Source organism: Ornithodoros turicata, chromosome 10 (assembly GCF_037126465.1).
Source record: "Ornithodoros turicata isolate Travis chromosome 10, ASM3712646v1, whole genome shotgun sequence".
Lineage (NCBI taxonomy): Eukaryota > Metazoa > Arthropoda > Arachnida > Ixodida > Argasidae > Ornithodoros > Ornithodoros turicata.
In genome coordinates, this window is record NC_088210.1 from 22,981,776 (window position 1) to 23,001,122 (window position 19,347).

The 19,347-nt window shown below is 45.7% G+C and overlaps 1 protein-coding gene across 4 annotated transcripts in view; it reads right to left on the reverse strand.

Annotated features, from left to right (window-relative positions):
* LOC135371080 (chondroadherin-like protein) overlaps positions 1–19,347 on the reverse strand; it is a 157,765-nt gene that overhangs the window by 18,753 nt on the left and 119,665 nt on the right. For all 4 annotated transcript variants that reach the window (XM_064605069.1, XM_064605068.1, XM_064605070.1 and 1 more), the window contains 2 exons: positions 8,859–9,125; positions 7,674–7,859 (listed from right to left, as the gene is read on the reverse strand). In XM_064605069.1, the coding sequence (XP_064461139.1) occupies positions 7,674–7,859; positions 8,859–9,098 (426 nt within the window). In that variant the 5' untranslated portion in view covers positions 9,099–9,125. The remainder of the gene's footprint in view (positions 1–7,673; positions 7,860–8,858; positions 9,126–19,347) is intronic.

Genomic DNA, 19,347 nt, shown 5'->3' on the forward strand with positions numbered 1-19,347 from the left:
CCGCCTCTCCCCTTGTCGTAATGCTCGAAGGCTCTTTAAGTTCCCATGAGCCCTTGCGTGCCACAGGTGGTGCTCGCATATGTAAATTGGTCCTACAGTTGGCAATACACGGCCTATTCTCCAAACAGCGAGTAAAGAAAACGCGTGCGTCTGTGACTGTGTCCTGTAAAGCGTGCTTTGACTGCACTAACCGAGTGTACGCAGGAGAAGCCACCGAGCGATTTTCTCCCAGTTTTATCGCTTTGTCCAAGCCTACCCCGGCGAGCTCTGCATTGTTGCGACGAAGTGTGATGACAGTGAGATGGGGCCTTCAGATATTATTTGATCGACATCAGTATTAGCATTGCATTACGGTTCAAAATGAGGGACCACCAAGAGCGAACGAGAAAACGGCGACAAAAATGAATAAAGTCGAGGGCTGGGCCTGCGTACGTACACCTTATTTCAGCTGGACAATTTCTTCAGGGGACTTTCCTAGCAGTGCACAGATGACCTTTGTAATTATCACAGCCACGCTGCATACGTCGAGGATTGTGGGGGCTTTCCAGCTTCCTTGCCCACCGTTTATCGCGACCTCATGGTAGAAACCATCGCTATGACCTGTCGTTAAAGCACCTTGGACGGGTTCAGCGTGACAGTCACCGGGTGCAAGTCACGTCTGAAGGGAAGATGCAAGATTTGTTTTCGCCGACCACTTCATCAAGCGGTGGGTACAAAGTTATATCAGTTCCAGCAATCTTGTTACGCCACGAAGCTCAATGAACAATCTCAAAAAAAAAAAAAAAAAAAAAAAAAAAAAAGAAACATTCACGATCGATCCAAGTTTGGAAAGTGCCGCTTTTACGAAAACGCAATCCCGCCTAATCTAAAAGCGGGAAATCACGCACCCTACTTTCCCACTAAGATACGCCGGTCACTGAACGCCATTTACGACGTACTCACACCGAGTGGAGCAGCGCCGATGTTTTCGAGGGATTCTTCCTAATTGGCAGAGCAAAGACCGAGCTCATTGTACTTGGTCGACGTGAGCCGAAATCCTGACATGGACGTCTCCGCGGAAAGAGCGCCGTGTAAAGGAACACCGCAGATGGGGCGCGAACGAAGGCGTTTATCTGCCGCCAGCGTCTGATCTCATTTCCCCGTTTGCCACGCGATTCTTTTCTTTTGGCCCCTATAACAATAATAATGTGCACCCTTAACACTGGCCACACATAAGGTACGTAGTGCCAGTCGGCCTGGGAAGGAACTGTTTCCAGCGAACGAGCATGTTGCGATCGCCGACGGGATCCTTAAATTCAAATGCTTTCAGCCGCAAAGTTATCGCAAGTTTGGGACAGTGTCTTGTTTCCCCCTGTAGTGCTTACAGCGGCGGAATTTCGAATATTGCGTGCCAAATTAGGCTCGTGTGAAGAGGCTCACTATCTCATTCCCCACATCACCACGAGCAATGGAGTAGAGTATCTCCTCTGACGATGAAACTCCCCATTCATAATCATAAAAGAAAGTTGTTGGTGTTAGGCTCGTGCAGGCACATCATCAACAACAACGACAAAAAAAAAAAAAGAAAGAAAAGGCTGCATCATTTTGCATTTGGCCCAACGCGTTCAATGGGGTATCGTTGGCAGTAAAGTTTTGGCGAAATTCTTTTTGCATTGCTATTAATTTATTGACTGAAAGCATTTTAATGCCTTGTGAAATCCTTTAATTCGTTTTTTTTTTCATTGTTATTGTGAACTCCAAAAACAGAAATTCGCCGCATAACACGCTGTGCGCCAACCATTGCCACGAATGAGAGGTTTATCGCTTCTCATTCGAAAAGAGATGGTGGGGCGTACGCCTCTTTGTGTTAACTATCACGTATCCAAATTGACACAAAAAGGTGCACGCATCTCTCTCTCTTCTAATCAGAAGCGGTAACCCTATCATTCGTGGCAATGGTTGGCACAGAGCGTGCTATGCGGTGAAGCTCTATTTTTAGAGTGTGGTGCTTGCGCAGTTAAAGCCCATACCTCAAACACGTCGGGCGATTACGCAACAGCATTTAGCAATACCATTGACTAGAGATTACCAGTGGCGATACTGCAATATTGCGCGTCACCGCGAATTGTCTCTTGCATGCTATCGACCCCCCCCCCCCCCTGTCCTTTCATGGCGCATCCCACATTGGATGAGTTCCGATTTTGCATTCACCCCCTCCCCCCCACTCCCATACTAGCCGAGGCAGCTGACGTCACGTCACATCACGAGGCATCTCATTAGCGCTGCCTTGCTCCGTCACATCGTCACGTGACCTATATGGAAACTGGAAAGGAGCTTTGCGTGTTGATGTCGAAAAACTTCTACGAGCTCATCAGACGGGCTACGCCCTTTCTCGCTTTTAGGTTTTGCCCTAAGTGGAAGAGAGGAGACGGGCTTTAAAATTTACCTCCCTGTGCGACTAAATGCACCTTCCTACTATGTTCTCATGCCATTAAAGGACGTGTACCTCACTTTGCCCTGTTGCTCCATTCCAAAGTGCTCAACATCGAAGGACGCGTTTTGCAAAATGCACGCTATGCAATTCGGAACGCAAAGCTCATGTTCCTAACGAAGTGAATATAAAGAAGCATATATTGCAATATCAGTCAAGACCGGGTGAAGCCGCGCCGAAGTCCATCAAGCTCACCGTTGTAAGGGGGCTGTGTGCATGTACGAGACCTTTGGCTGAAAGGCGAAAACTTCAAATGCCATAGAGTACGTACGCGTTCACGTACGAGCACACCATAGAAAAAGAAGCACACTGGGCGAAGAAAATTCCTTCTCGGGTGCCGAAGCCGAAAAAGACGGATAGGGTGAAGCAATTACGTGACTTTTCCACGAGATACCTCTCCCTCTCTACCCTCTTTCACAAACAGCGGGAGGTAAATAGGGAAAGAGAGAGAGAGAGAATGGTATAAAATGGAAAGAAATGGTGTAGCAAAATAGCGCAGCCAGCAAGTAACACGAGGCAAATATGCTTTTAGCGACTCCCCCCACGTACAGCCCTCCTCTTGAAAGCGCATCTCGAAAGCACAGCGACCGGTACTACCTTGCCTCGTCTTTCACGAGAAGAAGATGAAAAAAAAAAAAAAAAAGGACGCGGTAAAGAGCAGAAAAAAGCTCGGAACACATGAACACGCGAATGGCTCCAGCGGGGCAAGCGCCATCTGTGACGAGGATAGAGAAAACAGAGGGCAAAAGAAAGAAACGACGATGCAGACGACAGAAATGCAGACGACAGAAATGTGCTGTTGCAGGAAGTACTCAAGAGGGCGGGTTTCGTGCTCTTCGAGCAACGGATTGTAATCAGCGTGCACGGAAAATCCGCTTTACGGTTCGCAGCAGCATGAGATACGATGAAGAGAGCAAAGATAAGAGAAATAAGAGTCCGATACACAGGAAGGATCGCTTCATCCGAGGGAATTCCATCTGCGTGCAACTGAACGAAAGACACCGGACCTATCCAAATACGGCGTTTTTAAACGAATCCTCCATTCGTTCTGATCCAGCTGCCCTTTCATGTCAATAAAGTCGTAGAACGTGAAGAAAATCAAGTTTCCGGCGATGCAGAATCAAAAATAACGAAGACGGTTAAGAGCATCAACTGTTTATTATATACAAATTAAAAACGAGACTTTCGTGCGGTAGGCTGCACTTCTTCAGGTTTGAGGACCTGTTACAAGCGGTGAAGGATATATCGAAGTCATGTCACATGGTACAAGAGAAAAGGGTGAGGGCTGAGAGAAATACAAACAAATGCAATACAAATATAAAAAACAAAACGCAATGCACGCTTTTGCACGTTTTGGTTTTGTTTATATTTTTACTGCATCATCCCGTAATAAAATTGTTGTTGTTGTTGATGCTCTTAACCGTCATTGTTATGATAACGAAACTAGGGGTTTTCTAACCGGGACCTTATGCACGCACTATGGGCATCGTAGTTACAAAAAACAAAACAAAACAGGGCAACATGTATTATTTAGATCACGATATGTCTCCGGGTTTTTTTTTTTTCGTTTTTCTTTTTATGTTGGGGTACAAGAACTAACCTTGCAAGCGATGTTCTGCACCCTCGGTTTTTACGTCTTCTAAGTCTCCATTTTGTTTGATTCTCAAGAAACGCAGTGAACATTCAGGCGCGCTAGAAGGACTCCATGTAGATGCCTCAAAATGGCGGCCTTATTCCCGGCTAACCTTTCGTTTTCTCTCTTTTTTTTTCAATATAAACATATCCCTCCCTCTTCGGGGGTGGATGAATGATGAATGACCGAATAGTTCACCTATCGGCTGACAGATGACGCGCATCACAAACATAATATAGCGTTTTAGTCTAGCGTTTAGTTGAGAAATATCGGGCGCACGCTAGTGCACACTTCGCATGTGCCGAACGTGGAACGCAATCGCCTTGCGTACGCTACAACTAAAACTTCCTATTATTTCCGATCGTGTAATGCTTAGATACATTAAAGAGCCCTCTCCAAATGAATGGCCTTCCCAGAGCTTTCGGGTTAATAGTCTGATTCAATGTTGGGCTGATTTTGTAACCTGCCAGTGGGTCGATTCTTTTCGAAAGAAAAGTGCTGCACTCGTGCTGCACCAGTTCTTAAGTACATGCGAGGTCTATGACGAAAAGAATGCGAGGGTGTTGCACTCCTTGAACTATAGTTCAGGAGGAGCAGGCAGTGCAGGAGAAAAGAATGAACCTACTGTGTTGATAGCTGTGAGCCATCCATTCAACACACACTATCATTCATACATACAGGGTGTTTCACCTAAAGTGATAAAAACTTCTAACTTGCGATGTACTCGTCGGAGGACTGCGGGACTTTCGGCAATTACCTTCCATAGAAATTACTGCTGCCATTTAGGAAGGCTTTGGTGGAAATTTTTCATGGAGGGAAATTTTTTTTTTTTCAATCGAACTATGAAAATTACCAAGCCAACCTCACTTTTTTTTTGTTTACAGAAATACGAAGTCCTCCACGGATAACCGAAGACCCAATAAAAACTATGCAGTGGTATAGCAACAGGAAAAAAAAAAACAGTAAAAGTGCCGCTTTAGCCCCGCCTGCTTGGTTGTCGCAAAAAATCGCGCGCGGAAGGTGCGGCGAGAGGCGGATCTGTTTCCGCCTCTTGTTTTACCTTTCTTTCCCCCATTTTAACCTTGATGCTGGTGACGACCGTCTTATCACAAAGAAGGCAAAACAAATGAGGGCGGGGACATTTCCTCCTCTAGCCGCACATTAAGCGCGGGCTTCTTTGCGACAATAAAGCAGGCCGGGATAAAGCAGCACTTCTGCAATTTTTTTCGACTATTTCTGTTTCTATACTGTACACAGTACTTGCTGGGTGTGCGGTTGTCAGTGGAGGACTCCATATTTCTAAAAAAAAAAAAAAAGTGAGGTTGGCTTGGCAATTTTCAAAGTCCGATTCAAAAAATAAATTTCCCTCAATTAAAAATTGTCCAAAGCCTTCCTAAATGGCAGCAACAGTTTCCAGAAGGTAATTGTCGAAAATCCCACAATCATCCGGCGAGTACCATCGCCGGATAGAATTTTTTATCACCTTAGGTGAAACATCCTGTATATTCAAAACATCGCAGTTATCGCACACGCAAATATACACTCATAGATGTCTATAACGGTCCAGCACAACAGAAATAAAGCGAACACAGAGACACAAAAGACACCACACTGTGCACTTCTTAGCAGAGCAGACCACTTTCCTCTGCTTGTAGGCTTTCGTGACGAAAGCGATATCGACACCGCGACCCCCTCCATGAAAAACGACATTGTCTCATCACCGTTTGATGGCTGTGGATGGAGCTCGATATACACACACTCGACGGAAGAAAAGAAGCTCTTCCGAAAGAACAAACAAATGGAACATCGGCACACAAAAGAGACGAAAGCAGTCCTCGAGGGGATCTTTTCCGATCCCACGGTGTATCTGTGCTACGCGAGACCAATCAACGACCTCCATTGGAAGCATCTCTCACCGGCAAGGAAGCAGGGACGGAGAGATTGCACAAACGCTAAGCTTCCCCGGAGAGTTCATTCTTTGTTCAAAGGGCGCCGAAATCCAAGTCTACAAGCACCAGAGTCTTCTCATCTTTTTCTTTTCTTTTTTAATATCCTATTTCGCGTTCATCCCTGCTCAGCTGAAATCGTTATTCGGTGCGGGATTTATTACCACGTATGTGGATTAGGAATTTCATTGCACGAAGATCAGTACGAACTTTTATCGGAGTAATTAAGGGAGGTCGATCCCACAGAGGCTGATGAGGATCGCTAGATTTCAGGAATTTTCTCTGCATGAAGAATCGATCGCCCTGTGTGTGCCCACGCTCCACTGTGGAGGGACCATGTCAGCTGAAGCGGTTTCGAAAAATCGCCGTTGTCCGAACTGAGTTTGAACTACCACACTGAGCGAACATTATATCTACGAGGGGTAAATTTGGGAAGTTCTAAGCGTAAAGGTATGATACGATTCGATGACGGCACTCCGGTGCTGCGTAGGGATTGGCTACTTCCGAGGCAAATATAGGAGCAGGGTGCAATGATCGGATTGTTGACCAAGTTGATTGAGAATTCCGAGAATTCTTGGGGATTCCGAGCGCCATGACTCTCCTCTCCCTTTTATTTCGTTCTTTGCTTTTCTTTCGTATATGCACTCTAAAAACAAAGACAGAAAAAAAAAATGACAGGTGGAGGATGAAGGGTGGAGATGCGTAGAGGGTGCGTGAGTTCGTCGGGGAGAGCAAAGTGTTAGAGGGGTCGTTGAGCAAGACTCACCTCCTGTAGAAAGAGAACAAGGTTCCTCTAAAAACAGAACTTCACCGCATCGCACGTTCGTAGCCAATCACCATCACGAATGAAATCGTCTTGCCCCCTGATTGGTTAAAAACGGGAGGCGTACGCCTTTTTTGGAACACTTACGCAGTTCCAAAAAAGACATACGCCGCGCGCTTTCCACGAATTGGGAGTGATAAAGGTATCATTCTGTGCAATTGTTGGTCTTCACCGTGCTATATATGTGGTGAAGTTCCACTTTTAGAGTGTGAGAAAAAAAAACTTCACCCTAAAAACAGAGCTTCACCGCATAACACGTTCCGACCCGATCACCGTCCCGAATGTCATTATTATCCCTGCGAGATTTGTTGAAGGCGTGGGGAGGGGGGGGGGGGCGTACGCTTTTTTGCAACCCTTACGCAGTTACATTAATTGCCGCAGAAGGGCGTACGCCCCGCGCTATCCACAAATCAAGAGCGTCAGCAGTATCATTCCGTGCAACGATTTGCCTTCGGCGAGTTACGTGGTGAGGCTCCTGCCTGACCATAGCCTCGCTGCTCGAATGCCCCGTTCGTCCATCTAGCCAAAATGTCACATCCAATCAGTCGCCCAACGCAAATAGGAACGGAGTGCCGAGTCAACGCGCTTTCACAGGAGTCTGCCCGTCTTAATCCACACCTAATCGGGGTTAATTCTTCGGAGTCCAGGCGCGTAAGCCGATGGGCTAATGAGACGCACTATCCGGAAGGGAAAAAAAAGTCAAAGATTATTACACTCTCCGCTTGCGTTTGCTCTACGTCAGACCTGCGTTGCCAGCCGGAGCGACGGTTTTGTTTCTGTGTCGGTCGTAGCTGTGCTTACCTCTTCGAGAAGGTTGAGTGAAAGATCGAGTGACTCGAGCCGCTCGCTGAGGGAGGTGAAGGCGTCCTCGTCAATGCGGGAGATGTTGCAATGTTGCGCAATGAAGTGTCGCACGTCGAGTCCATTCAAAAGTCGGTCGGGGAAAAAGGACAACTCGCTTTCCAGGAACCTAAGGTACATCACAGTCTGGAACAGCGACAAGAACGAAAAAAAAAAAAATCAGTACATATTTATGGGAATTAGAAAACGCAAGAGAGGACGCTACGACAGCAAACGAGGTCCCAAACTTGTGCTTTATAGCAGTTTCAAGAAACCCTGAGGCAACTATGTATTGACCTAGCTGGTGATGTGATGTGATGGAGGAAGAAAAAAATGGGGACGTAAGTCACGACGAAGTCAGACCGGCTACCCCAGACCACTTAGCCATAGTTTGTTGAAAACAATTTTCCAGAGTCGTTGGATGTATAATAGAGCAACAAGACGACACTAATTCTTGTTGCTAACTGATACGTACATTCTAATACTCTACTGAGACAATAACAAGAGGGACATATACAAACAAGCTGCCTAAACCTTTCCAGCCAACAAGAACAATATTTCATTAGATAGTTTTAGTGCGCCGTACGCTATCGCCTTTGCGTACGTATAGGATAACGTTGGTGGTTATGCGCACGCGCAAGACATAAAGGGAGCTTCGCGCATTGCGCAGAACCATCACCCTATCCCTTACGTACGCAAAGGCGATAGCGTACGATGCACTAGAACTCACTATTGAGAGGTAGTTAGGAAATACTTACAGTACAGAAGGACAAACAATAAGTTTATTTATGTATACTTTTTTTGCAAAGTCAGTCTGAGAAAGGAACGTACTAAGGCTACGCGAAAAAAAAAAAAGTTCATGCTTACCGGGGACATCCTGTATATATGCGCACTTTGTTTAAAAGCAACAATGCAACGCGAATAACGCAATGTGAACTGCGCGTAACTTAACTTTCCGTCATTTAGTACAGGTCCCCGGACTTTGTAAGCTCAACGTGCTGTGTATTACGTCAGTAACGAGAAAGACGACGCCACCTCTAGGGTGCCTCAATACTAGCTCCTTCTGCAGACAGACACAGATGGCACCCTAACAGGCACCCTAACGCCAGCGTCCGCTGTAGTCTGGAATTCTGGGTCGGTTCTAACCTGGTGCATGTCGGCAACGGCACTGAGTCCCGGTCGCAAGAGGTATTGCCGATCGACGCGTCGGCACGAGACATCCAGGCCCTTGGACTTCTCCAGACACATGCAGGGGTTCATTTGCAGCCGCGACGGGCAACCGTAGCGGCGACTAGAGGACGACCCGGCGGTTGAGCCTCCAGAGCTCCAGGCTCTTGCAGACCACCACAGGGAAACGAGCGAAATCCACCACCTGCCTACACGCATCGGCCCAGGTCTCCTCCCCGATGGCCCCTGGGAGGGAATAGAAAAAGCAAAGAAGGAATTCCGCTGTCACAAATAAAATCTACAGGTTATCAAGAAACTGACACAAGGTGTTCGGAACGTACAAGAAAGTAGTATGGACGAAAACTACGATGAATTCGTAGAACTCAACTTGATTTATTAATGTGCGCGTTAGGATACGAGCCCATCCTTCGTCGTTGTGTTCAACGTGTGGTGTGCGTGAAGATTCGGAACATATTCTTCTCAAATTAAGTGCGGTTTCGAACTGCACGTTCCCTGGACCCTCTTGATGGCCGACCCTTTGACGTCGTGAAAGTGCCGGGCGAATGGCCTGGTGCACAGCGCTCACTCATCACCTTCTTTTTAGACGTTTTTTTCTTTTTTCTTTACTAGACCTGGAGTAGCTTGTCCCGCAGTGAGCGGGCTCACATCTCCATTTTTTTCCTCCTATCATCATCATCATCATATTATCGCTGCCGTCTCAGCGATGATAACGCTGCCGTCTCTCATAACGCCGAAGCATGGACTCGCGCTCTACCGAATGCATTATCAGTGTCGCGTCGTCCGAATGCACCCGAAGCGTACTCCATGGTGCGCGAGGAACAGTTGTCGCCGTGGGGCCTTGTTGGCACCCGCTGGCATCTGTGTTATGAAGGCGTTGTCACCGGCGAAAAGAACGCGATAAGAGGGAAAGAATTGGCCTTCGCTTCCGGTACATGGTCCAAAGGCACGACGCGACAGCATGTGAGAGATAGCCCTGGCCGGGTGAGCAATATCTGCAATTCCATACATAAGTAGGTCGCACCGAGATCTGATATATAAGTACGCGCGTGGACATCTCTGGGGCCGGCAAAATCGATCCGGTTGCCGTTTTCACGCTCTGTTGCCATGGGTCTCTTTGATAATGACATTTTGGATTCATTTTCGATTATTCGCGAACGACCCACACACGTCAACATGCGAGGCAGGAAGATAATGAATTGTTGGTGATACGAGTGGTGTCCAGAAAATAAGTTTCGATTTAGCTACGGAAAAAAAAAAAAAAGAACAACACACACAAAAAAAACGTGGCTATGGTTTGTGATTCACGAGCGAAAGAGAAACTACAATTTACTCTTTTTCCTCTACCTCTCCTTCTGAAGAAGGCCAATAATGCGGAGCGGCCTGTCATTGGTCTTCCTCAAACGATTTGTCCAATCATCGAAGGAGGTCGTTTGGGGAGACCAATCCGAGGCCTCTCCTCATTCATGGCAGATTGCCAATGGCGGGAATCAGCTTTTACGTCACCGTACATTCTTAAGACAGAACTCCACCGCGTGACGCGCTCCTACACTCTAAAACAGAGCTTCACCGCATAGCACGCTCCTAGCCGACCATCATCCCGAATGACGACGTTCTCTCCCTTGATTTGATGAAAACGGGAAAGGGGGGAGGGCGTATGTAAGTCATTTTTGTGGCAATTGTAAACTGCATAATGCCACAAAAATAGCGTACGCCCCCTGTTTCCCACAAATCAGGGGAAGAACGATGTCCCTCGGGATGATGGTTGGCTAAGAGCGTCCTGTGTGGTGAAGTTCATTTTTGAGAGTGTGGTCAACCATCATACCGAATAACATCGTTCTCTCCTCTGATTTTTTGAAAACGGGAGGCGTACGCCTCTTTGTGACGCTCATGCAGGTACGTTATAGTTGTCACAAAAAGACGTATGTGCTTTCTTCAAATCAAGAGTGATAATAGCGGCATGATTATGTGCACTGGTGCGCCACCACATAACGCGCCTTCAGCGCGTTATGGGGTGAAGTTATGTTTTAAGAGGGAGGGGGGGGGGGCATCTACACTTTCTATACACCATCTCAACTCATCCTGGCTACAGTCGTGACGCAGTCCACATACGTGAGGCCAACAACGGCAAGCCGGTTTTGGTCACCAGCACCACCATGTTTTAAGAGTGTATATAAGGATGCCTTCACGTAGCCTTCGTTCGTGTTTTTCATCATCTTTTTCACATTGGAGCAAAATCTGGCCACAACGAAAGCGTTTTGGTCGTCTGTTGACGCAGGCACTCCCGTATACGGAACACTGTGCAATTTGTTAGGCTCTATACGGATTTGCCAAATTCTTCCCAGCATGCTCGTACAAAAGCAAAAAGAAGTAAATAAAGAGTCAGAAGGCGAGAGGACGTTCATGTAAAAAAAAAAAAAGGACTATGCGCACTCTCATCCCTAAGCAAAAGATACAAAAATAAAAATAAAAAGAGTCGCTCGCTCCTCCTATAGATCCAATCTTCCGAAAACAGGACACCTTTCGAACATGGGATAAAGGAGAGATGCTTTCACATTTGTCCTGGAGTCCCCAACTAGTTCTTTTCGTCTCATTTTCTTTTTGTGCCTTCTTCCTTTTTTCCTCCCCTTCCTTTTATACAAATATACGCGCAGCTTGCACACTTCACTTTTGAATTTCGATTTCAAGAGGTGTTACCCCCCGAGCCTCTCCCCCCTTCTATCAACGACTCCGCACCTCTGAGAAAAATGCAGCCTGGGGTTATATACAAGGAATGCTCAAGAGGCAGCAGCTTCGAGACTCTTCACTTTTTCTACGCGATTCCTTCGTGGCAAATTAGATTTTGGTCGGGGACCGACCTTTATTCTTGACCCATTGAGCTTGTGCTTCGGTCGCTTCGAGCTGTCCCTTTCATCGAATGCCCAATTTACTGATCTCAGGTCTACCCCTAAGTTGTGGACAGCAGACCTGGAAGCTGCCGACTGTTTACTGATTTATTTTTTTTCCTGCGCGAATAGTCCCCCCGGAGGCAGTAGTGCTGTCCAGGGACATCGTTTGGACCACTCACGGGCCTGTGTGGTTCTCTTTCGTCCGCAATGAGTGGGAATGTCACAGAGGGAAAAGAAGAGAAAACGAAAGGAGAAAGCGCAAACACGACAAGGAAGGACAAGGAAGAAGACATGCAAGGTGATTACAGGACCTGTAGGGCGGTGCGGTAGCAGCTGAAGTCACAGGAGAGACTTCTGTAGTACATAGAAACTATCGAGAACAAGCAATTGGAAAGAGTTGGAACAGGTATATTGAAAGCTTCTGCTCGTACTGGGAAATAACGTCGCCATTTTTCTAAATGCGACCTTCTTGAAACGTACTCGACTTGGAGTTGGAAACATTTTTACGTTACTTTCAGTTTCGGATTGCACACAGTGTCCCCTAACATGAAATGAATGAAATGAAATCAACTGAATGTTGCTCGCAATCGTGTAGTATCCTAGTAGCCAGTATCTTCTTTTCATCGTGTTGTTTGTTGTTTGCCTAGTTAATTAGTCAGATAAGACAGACTATAGGTAACGTTTAATACATTAGTTTAAGTGCTATATGGACTACTGGAAAGTTGCAGAGCGCCTCTACGGTCACTCAGCCCATCTGTTCCGAAAGGAAAATTTCCGTTATTTTACTGTACAAGTGACTGCTAGCTCTGTTGCCGGCATATGCTGCCGGCAAAGACGCTCGGAACCAGCCACCATGCAGAATCATATCTTTCACTTCCCTGATTTGTTGAAAGTGGGAGGCGTACGCCTCTTTGTGGCGATCTGAATTGCCGTAAAAAGGCGGATACGGCCCTCTCTCCCATCAAATCAGAAGCGGTAACTGTACGAATCGGCATAGTGGTTGACGCAGAGCGTGTTTGCTGCGAAACCGGATGTCATTTTTGGCAACAAACCGGAAGTGGTGCAGAAAGGCATGTATTGGCTGTCGTGAACGGAATGGACGTCATACGTCGCCAAAACTCACTCAATGTGTCGAATGAGCTGAATATGAGTTATGATGACTCATAAGTCGACCTCTGATGGAGCTAACCAGCTACACCAGGACCTTAGATAGCCTGGGCTCAAAAGCGGTTCTGTTGCGCTCCTGCAGGGCGAAGAACGATGAGGTTTGTTTGTCTCTGCATGTTCGTTTCGGTTCGCTTGTAATGTTTCTGCATTAATTAGCATCGTCGGTCGCGTTCCGCATTTACGATGCCCATTTTAGTTGTTATTCTCTCAGAAAGAGCTGTCCCACACCCTTAAAAATGAACTTCACCACATAGCACGCTCCTTATAGCCAACCATCACCCCGTATGACAACGTTCTCGCCCTACACTCTTAAAAATGAACTTCACCACATAGCACGCTCCTAGCCAACCATCATCTCAAATGATATCGTTATCTGCCCTGATTTGTCGAAAACGGGAGGCGTACGCCTTTTTTGTGACACTTATGCTCTTCATAATTGTCACAAAAAGGCGTACGCCTCCCGTTTTCAACAAATCAGGGCAGATAACGATATCATTTGAGATGATGGTTGGCTAGGAGCGTGCTATGCGGTGAAGTTCATTTTTAAGAGTGTAAATTTGTTGAAAACGGGAGGAGGAGCCTATTTTGTACCATGCATAATTGACACAAAATAGGCTCCTCCTCCCGTTTTCAACAAATCAGGGGCAAGAACATTGTCATTCGGGATGATGGTTGGCTAGGAGCGTGCTATGTGGGGAAGTTCATTTCTAAAAGTGCACGATCTGCCCACGGCTTGCAGTACTGCTCGCATGCATCATACAACGTCCATAGAGCATCGTATATGTAGGACGGAAACTTTAACCATATATACAAGACGCCAGCGACGTAAATACAGTTTGCGCAACACTTATTTAGCCTTTTCACGTCACTTTTAGCTTTCGTGCATACTACAGCGCCGCACAACAGCTCGCGAGCTTCGACCTTAGCATCCTGAAATTCTATTACACGCATCATTGCTCACATGTTTACGACGACGACAGCATTAGGGGAGGGCTCTCTCACCAAAATGAGCTCTATCACTCAGCCCCAACTGCATGCGCCGAAGCAATTTTTCTCCTTGCAGGCAAGAAAACGAAATGAGTGAAAGTTTGGGCGCGCGGTAGACGAACAGAAGCAACAGCGATGCGCTTCCGGGACAAACACACACACACACACACACACAACGAGTGAGTGCACCTAATCAATAATACTCAGTGAACAGTCGATAGACCTTCCTGGCGCTTACAACGCGTGCTACATTTTCGTTCCCTGGTGGTGACTCGGCTGCCCAATAGTTACTATGCGGCAGAGTTCGAGGTAACTCGTTACTGTAACTAAGTTCCTTTTTTTGGTAACTTGTAACTTAACTCGGTACTTTTGCGCCGTGGCAACTTTCAGAGGAACTCGTTCCTTTTTCAGGTAACTTTGCCAAAGTAAGTTAAGTTAAGTTCCAAGTTACTTTTAACTCGCTTTTCACTCACGTCCACATATTTTCTTGCTTTCTCTCCGGTTCCTTCATGGCATTTTGCCATAAAACGTGATATTCAATCAATGACAGTACTTTATTCAGGAAGTAAGAACCGCTGCCATTGAAATGAAGCTGACCCATTGTGCGCCCACACGGAGTAAGATGCTAGCGTTCGAATAGACCTCTACCAGAGAAACGTCATCATGACATTGGTAGGCAGACTGAAACCGAAACAAATCGAAGTAACTTGGAAGTAACTCGTTCTTTCTTTTAAGTAACTCAGTAACTGCGAGTTACATTTCAGGCTGAAGAACTTCGTTATTAACTTAGTTACATTTTGCACACGGTAACTTAACTTGTAACGAGTTCTTTTTGACGGGTAACTTCTCAATCTGTGGACAAGACTGACAGACCCAGAATAGATATTCTAACTTAATTGTTAAGTACATACTCCGGGATATGCACTACAGCGAAACAAAACCGTCAGGATAATGGAACAACCAAATAAGAGAGCAATGAAATATTAATGGAATTACAAAAGAGGAAGGAAGAGAATGAACTCGTCGTTAGAAACAAATTATTCAACGTGGGACGCAGTGTATGCCCGGATCTAAAGAACGAAATGAGCAACGGTGCTGGCGATAGCTTTTTTGCGTCACAGTTCCTTTTTCAAAGTAACGAGTGAAACGACATTGAAAGAAAAGTATATACATCTGTAGATATAAAAAGCGATTCTACGCAGGGAGAATGGCTTCACAACTGATGCCCGAGTTCCACTCCGACCATTAGAACCTTTTTTTAAGTTTCTTTATTTCATTATTCAAGTGTTCCACGCGCATAAATCACCCGAAGCAATTTCGAGAATTCGGAAAGAAATGAGAGGTACACGTCGCACAGCGAGAGAGCAGAGTTCAAAAAGAATATTAGCAATTGTGACCGAAAAAGACACGCGTGACTTCGTCTTCGGGGGGAGCAAATAAAAAGAAGGAACAAAGAAGAAGAAGAAGAAGAAGAAAAAAATACGGAATGGCGAAACTGTATGGCTTCTATAGTATACCCCCATTTGTGGCAGCACGGACTGCTGCTTCGAATACAGAAGCGCTACAGTGTCGAACAAAGCGGAACATCGTTTGCCAACGTACGGAAATGACAGGGCTCATTGTCCGTTAAATATGTCCTTGCAAGGCATATCCCCCTTTTTCCCCTCTCTCTCTTTCCGTAGAATGTGTTCTCAGCCGTGTAATTATTCCACTGGACGGCTCAATTCTCTCCAAGAAAATGCCGACTGGGGAAGGGAACGACAACTGTGAGGAACGCGAACATGTCCTATGTGGAAAGGGGGATGCGGGGAGGAGTATACGGAAATGAAAACGCGAAGACACTATATAGCTGCGCTTGCGGATGAGGCTCGAAAAAATAGGAGAGGTATCCGCAATTAGACTCGAAAAAAGCAAAGTTATCACACACGTGGTACGAATATCCGCAGCTCACGAGGACAGCCCTTCTGTAAGCCTATTCTCGAAGAAGCGGTGGCCGTATTTATTCCGCGGAAGCAGCTTCTAAGAATGTCGTTTTACGCTTCTGATTTGTGTATTTCAAACACGCCTTTTTATTAGTTGGTCCCTCTCTCTATTCATTGTATACGTACAGGTTTGTTCTACACATTATGCTACACTCTTAAAAATGAACTTCACCGCATAGCACGCAACTAGCCAACCGTCATCTCGAATGATATCGTTTTCTGCCCTGACTTGCTGGAAACGGGAGGCGTACGCCTTTTCTGTGACAATTACGAACAGCATAAGTGTCACAAAAAAGGCGTACGCCTCCCGTTTCCAACAAATCAGGGCAGATAACGATATCATTCGAAGTGATGGTTGGCTAGGAGCGTGCAATGCGGTGAAGTTCATTTTTAAGAGTGTATAATGAGCGACCTCTCTGTTTCAAATATACAGCCACAGAACATCAATTCCCACAATAATACACACAAAGTTGCCTCGGTACGGTTGTATGTGCTTCGTAAAAATTTAACCTGCTTTCCTTAGCTTTGGTTTTAGGCTCACGGATAACAAAAGCCCAGCGTGCCTGGTATCGATATGTGGCATATGTCCGTGAAATGTACAAAATGATCCTCACATTTTCTTTTTCTACCCTCCTCCTGCCGTTTTAGGGCTCGTGAGTGCAGCTTCGGTGCTATCCGAATGTATTCGGTATGCGAGAGAAACCGCATCGATCCGAAATTCAAATATAGAATTCGATATCCAATTCGGAATTCGAATCAAATATAAAATTACTTGCATCGATATTCAAAAAACTGCAATATTCGCACACCCCAATTGCTGAGTGTATGTACCTTATACCGCTCCATCTCTCTTCTCTTTTTTGTTCTTCTCTTTTGCAGTATGAGTACCAGTCAGTAGGTAGCCAGTACCCAGTATGTACATATCAAGTAAAATTGACGCACTGTATGGCTTCAGAAACTTCCGCTGTAGCTCTGTTACTTGATACTGAAGCAAACGAACGCACAGTACCTCAGCAACCACAGCGCGGTCAGAGCCCATTCCCGACGGTGCCACCCTTTCCCCTCTCACATTTGCGACCTCAGCACAGTCCACCCACGATTGCAGGTCGGAAAATTGCGAAATTTATTGAAAATTGAGAAAAATGCTGAATTCATGGAATTAAATGAAGCATGCACACAATTACAAGGATGTATGGCAATTGACCGCCTGCAAAATTCTCGAGTCGCGATAGACACAGCGCGAAGTACTGGTGCAGCCGAAATGCTATGAAACCGCTGTATTCGAATTATCGCTGTATTCAGAGTGTTATGCGGTCCTGGTCGAAATGCATGCGTTTCGAACCGGACTATTTTAATCGTACAGCCAGCCGACTACGCTTACTGCCAAGGGTGAGCCGACAGGAGCCTGTATACGGCAAACTCACAGCATGCCTTTTTCTCTTTTTTTGCACCAAAATTAAAAGGCTGCCGAGGTGCTCATACACCAATATTCCTTTCCCTTCTCGAATTCTTTTTAAGGACTTCCGCGGTGTTTCCGTGCGCTTCCGAGGTTATTGTCCCTTCTTTTTTGCGGGACTTCCACTTGTATCAAATTCTAGCTTATATCGAATTTTTCCCGGTATCGAATTTTCCTGATGACTTCGTTATAACGGGGCTTTAGATTATTCTCCTTGCAAATAACGAGCTCTCGCGTGAGTTGCACGCGTGACGAGTACAGCACACTATAACTTCTCAAATCGATATTGTAAAGCATAACATTACCGCTCATAAACAGCTAAGACATCAGAGCACCGCTGACCTTTCGGTGTCACGTCATTTCTCATTACATAATCGCGACTGATGTTCATGTTGTTCATCATCATCATCATCATCATCAACAACAAATAAATCGCGAATATGACATGAGGTTGTTAATAAAAGATTTTGCATTACCTAGTGCACTTAGTGCTTGAAAGTTTCACCAGCTGCCTCATGGAACGGCACATTTCAAGAGCTTTCTCGTTGTACAATGCCAATCTTTTAAGTAATTATTTATTTGACATTATATGTAGACAATTTCACGTGACACATTTAAAAATGAAGGCGTAGGAAACAACCTCGGAGCGCTGTCAATACGTTTTTCCTCGGCTAAGATACTTTTTTTTAACCTTTTTGTGACACTTATGCTGTCCATAATTGTCGCAAAAGGGCGTACGCCTTCTGTTTTCAACAAATCAGGGCAGGTAACGATATCATTCGAGATTATGGTTGGCTGGGAGCGCGCAATGCGGTGAAGTTCAATTCTAAGAGGGCAGGGCGATGCCCATCCGTGCGCCGGAGAGGATCGGTCGGAGAGGGGATGCGATAAGCGAACACGATTGCGATAAGCGAACACGATGCGCTCCTGTCGCATTCGTGGAAACGCAGCTAATAAAACGCTCATTATTTTATCAGTTATAACGTCGGAGTTAAAAGACACAGATACTCTTGCGACGTTCAATTATATACAAAATGGGCCACCGCTCATAATTACATACCGCAAGACCTAACCGCGTTGCAAAAGAAAGAGCTAACGGCTGCAATAAAACGCAGAATAAATAACGCCATTCATTATCGCGCAAAATGAACGGATAAGCATCGGGGGAGAATCGCGCCGTTCACAATGCCAAGTTAGCAGATATCCCTTAGGTGGCACAATGTAGCATCACCGGGTTCTTTTATCCGATATAACTGCGCGCAAGATGCTCAGGGATCGAAGACGGAAAAAGCAATAATTATCCTCCCCGTTATTAATGAGCGCAAGACAAAAACACAGAATACGAGGCACAGCAAGTAATTACGTAAGCTAGGGCAAACTTGGAAGATGCCGCTTATGCACGCAGTATATACGACAGCCTGTGTGTGTTTACCCTCAGCCTCTTTGATGGGCGTCCAACGAATTGCGTTTCGTTTCGAATGCAAAGGAAAAAAAAGAACGAGAGAGCGCTCGAAATGTGTATGTCGGTCGGCTTCTTCGATATGAGCAGACGGGCACGAATCTCTTGGGCGATCGATTACGATCGAGATATTTTGTAAGTAATCAGTGTCCCGCGTGCTTGAATGGGCGTGGACTTTTTGAACAAGTGGACGACGGATGCATATTAGAAGGGTATGTTTATTCCTGATGGCTGGATAGAAGGAAAGGCTCCATGACGACCGTGTTTTATTTATTCATCTTTTCTTTTTTTTTCTTACCAGCGCATTAAAATTGTAGAACGCGTGCCTGGATGGCAGCAGAAAAGTGATCAGTATGGACGTATAGTGGTAGTGCTGACAACGCGGGCAATGAATATACTTTTTTTTTTCTTATGAAAATAAATACCATTCGATGTGAAATCCGAACCGCTAATGGAAATTGTGGTCAATTTTCGTTATTGCAAATACAGAAAAACGCATTATTTTTCGTAG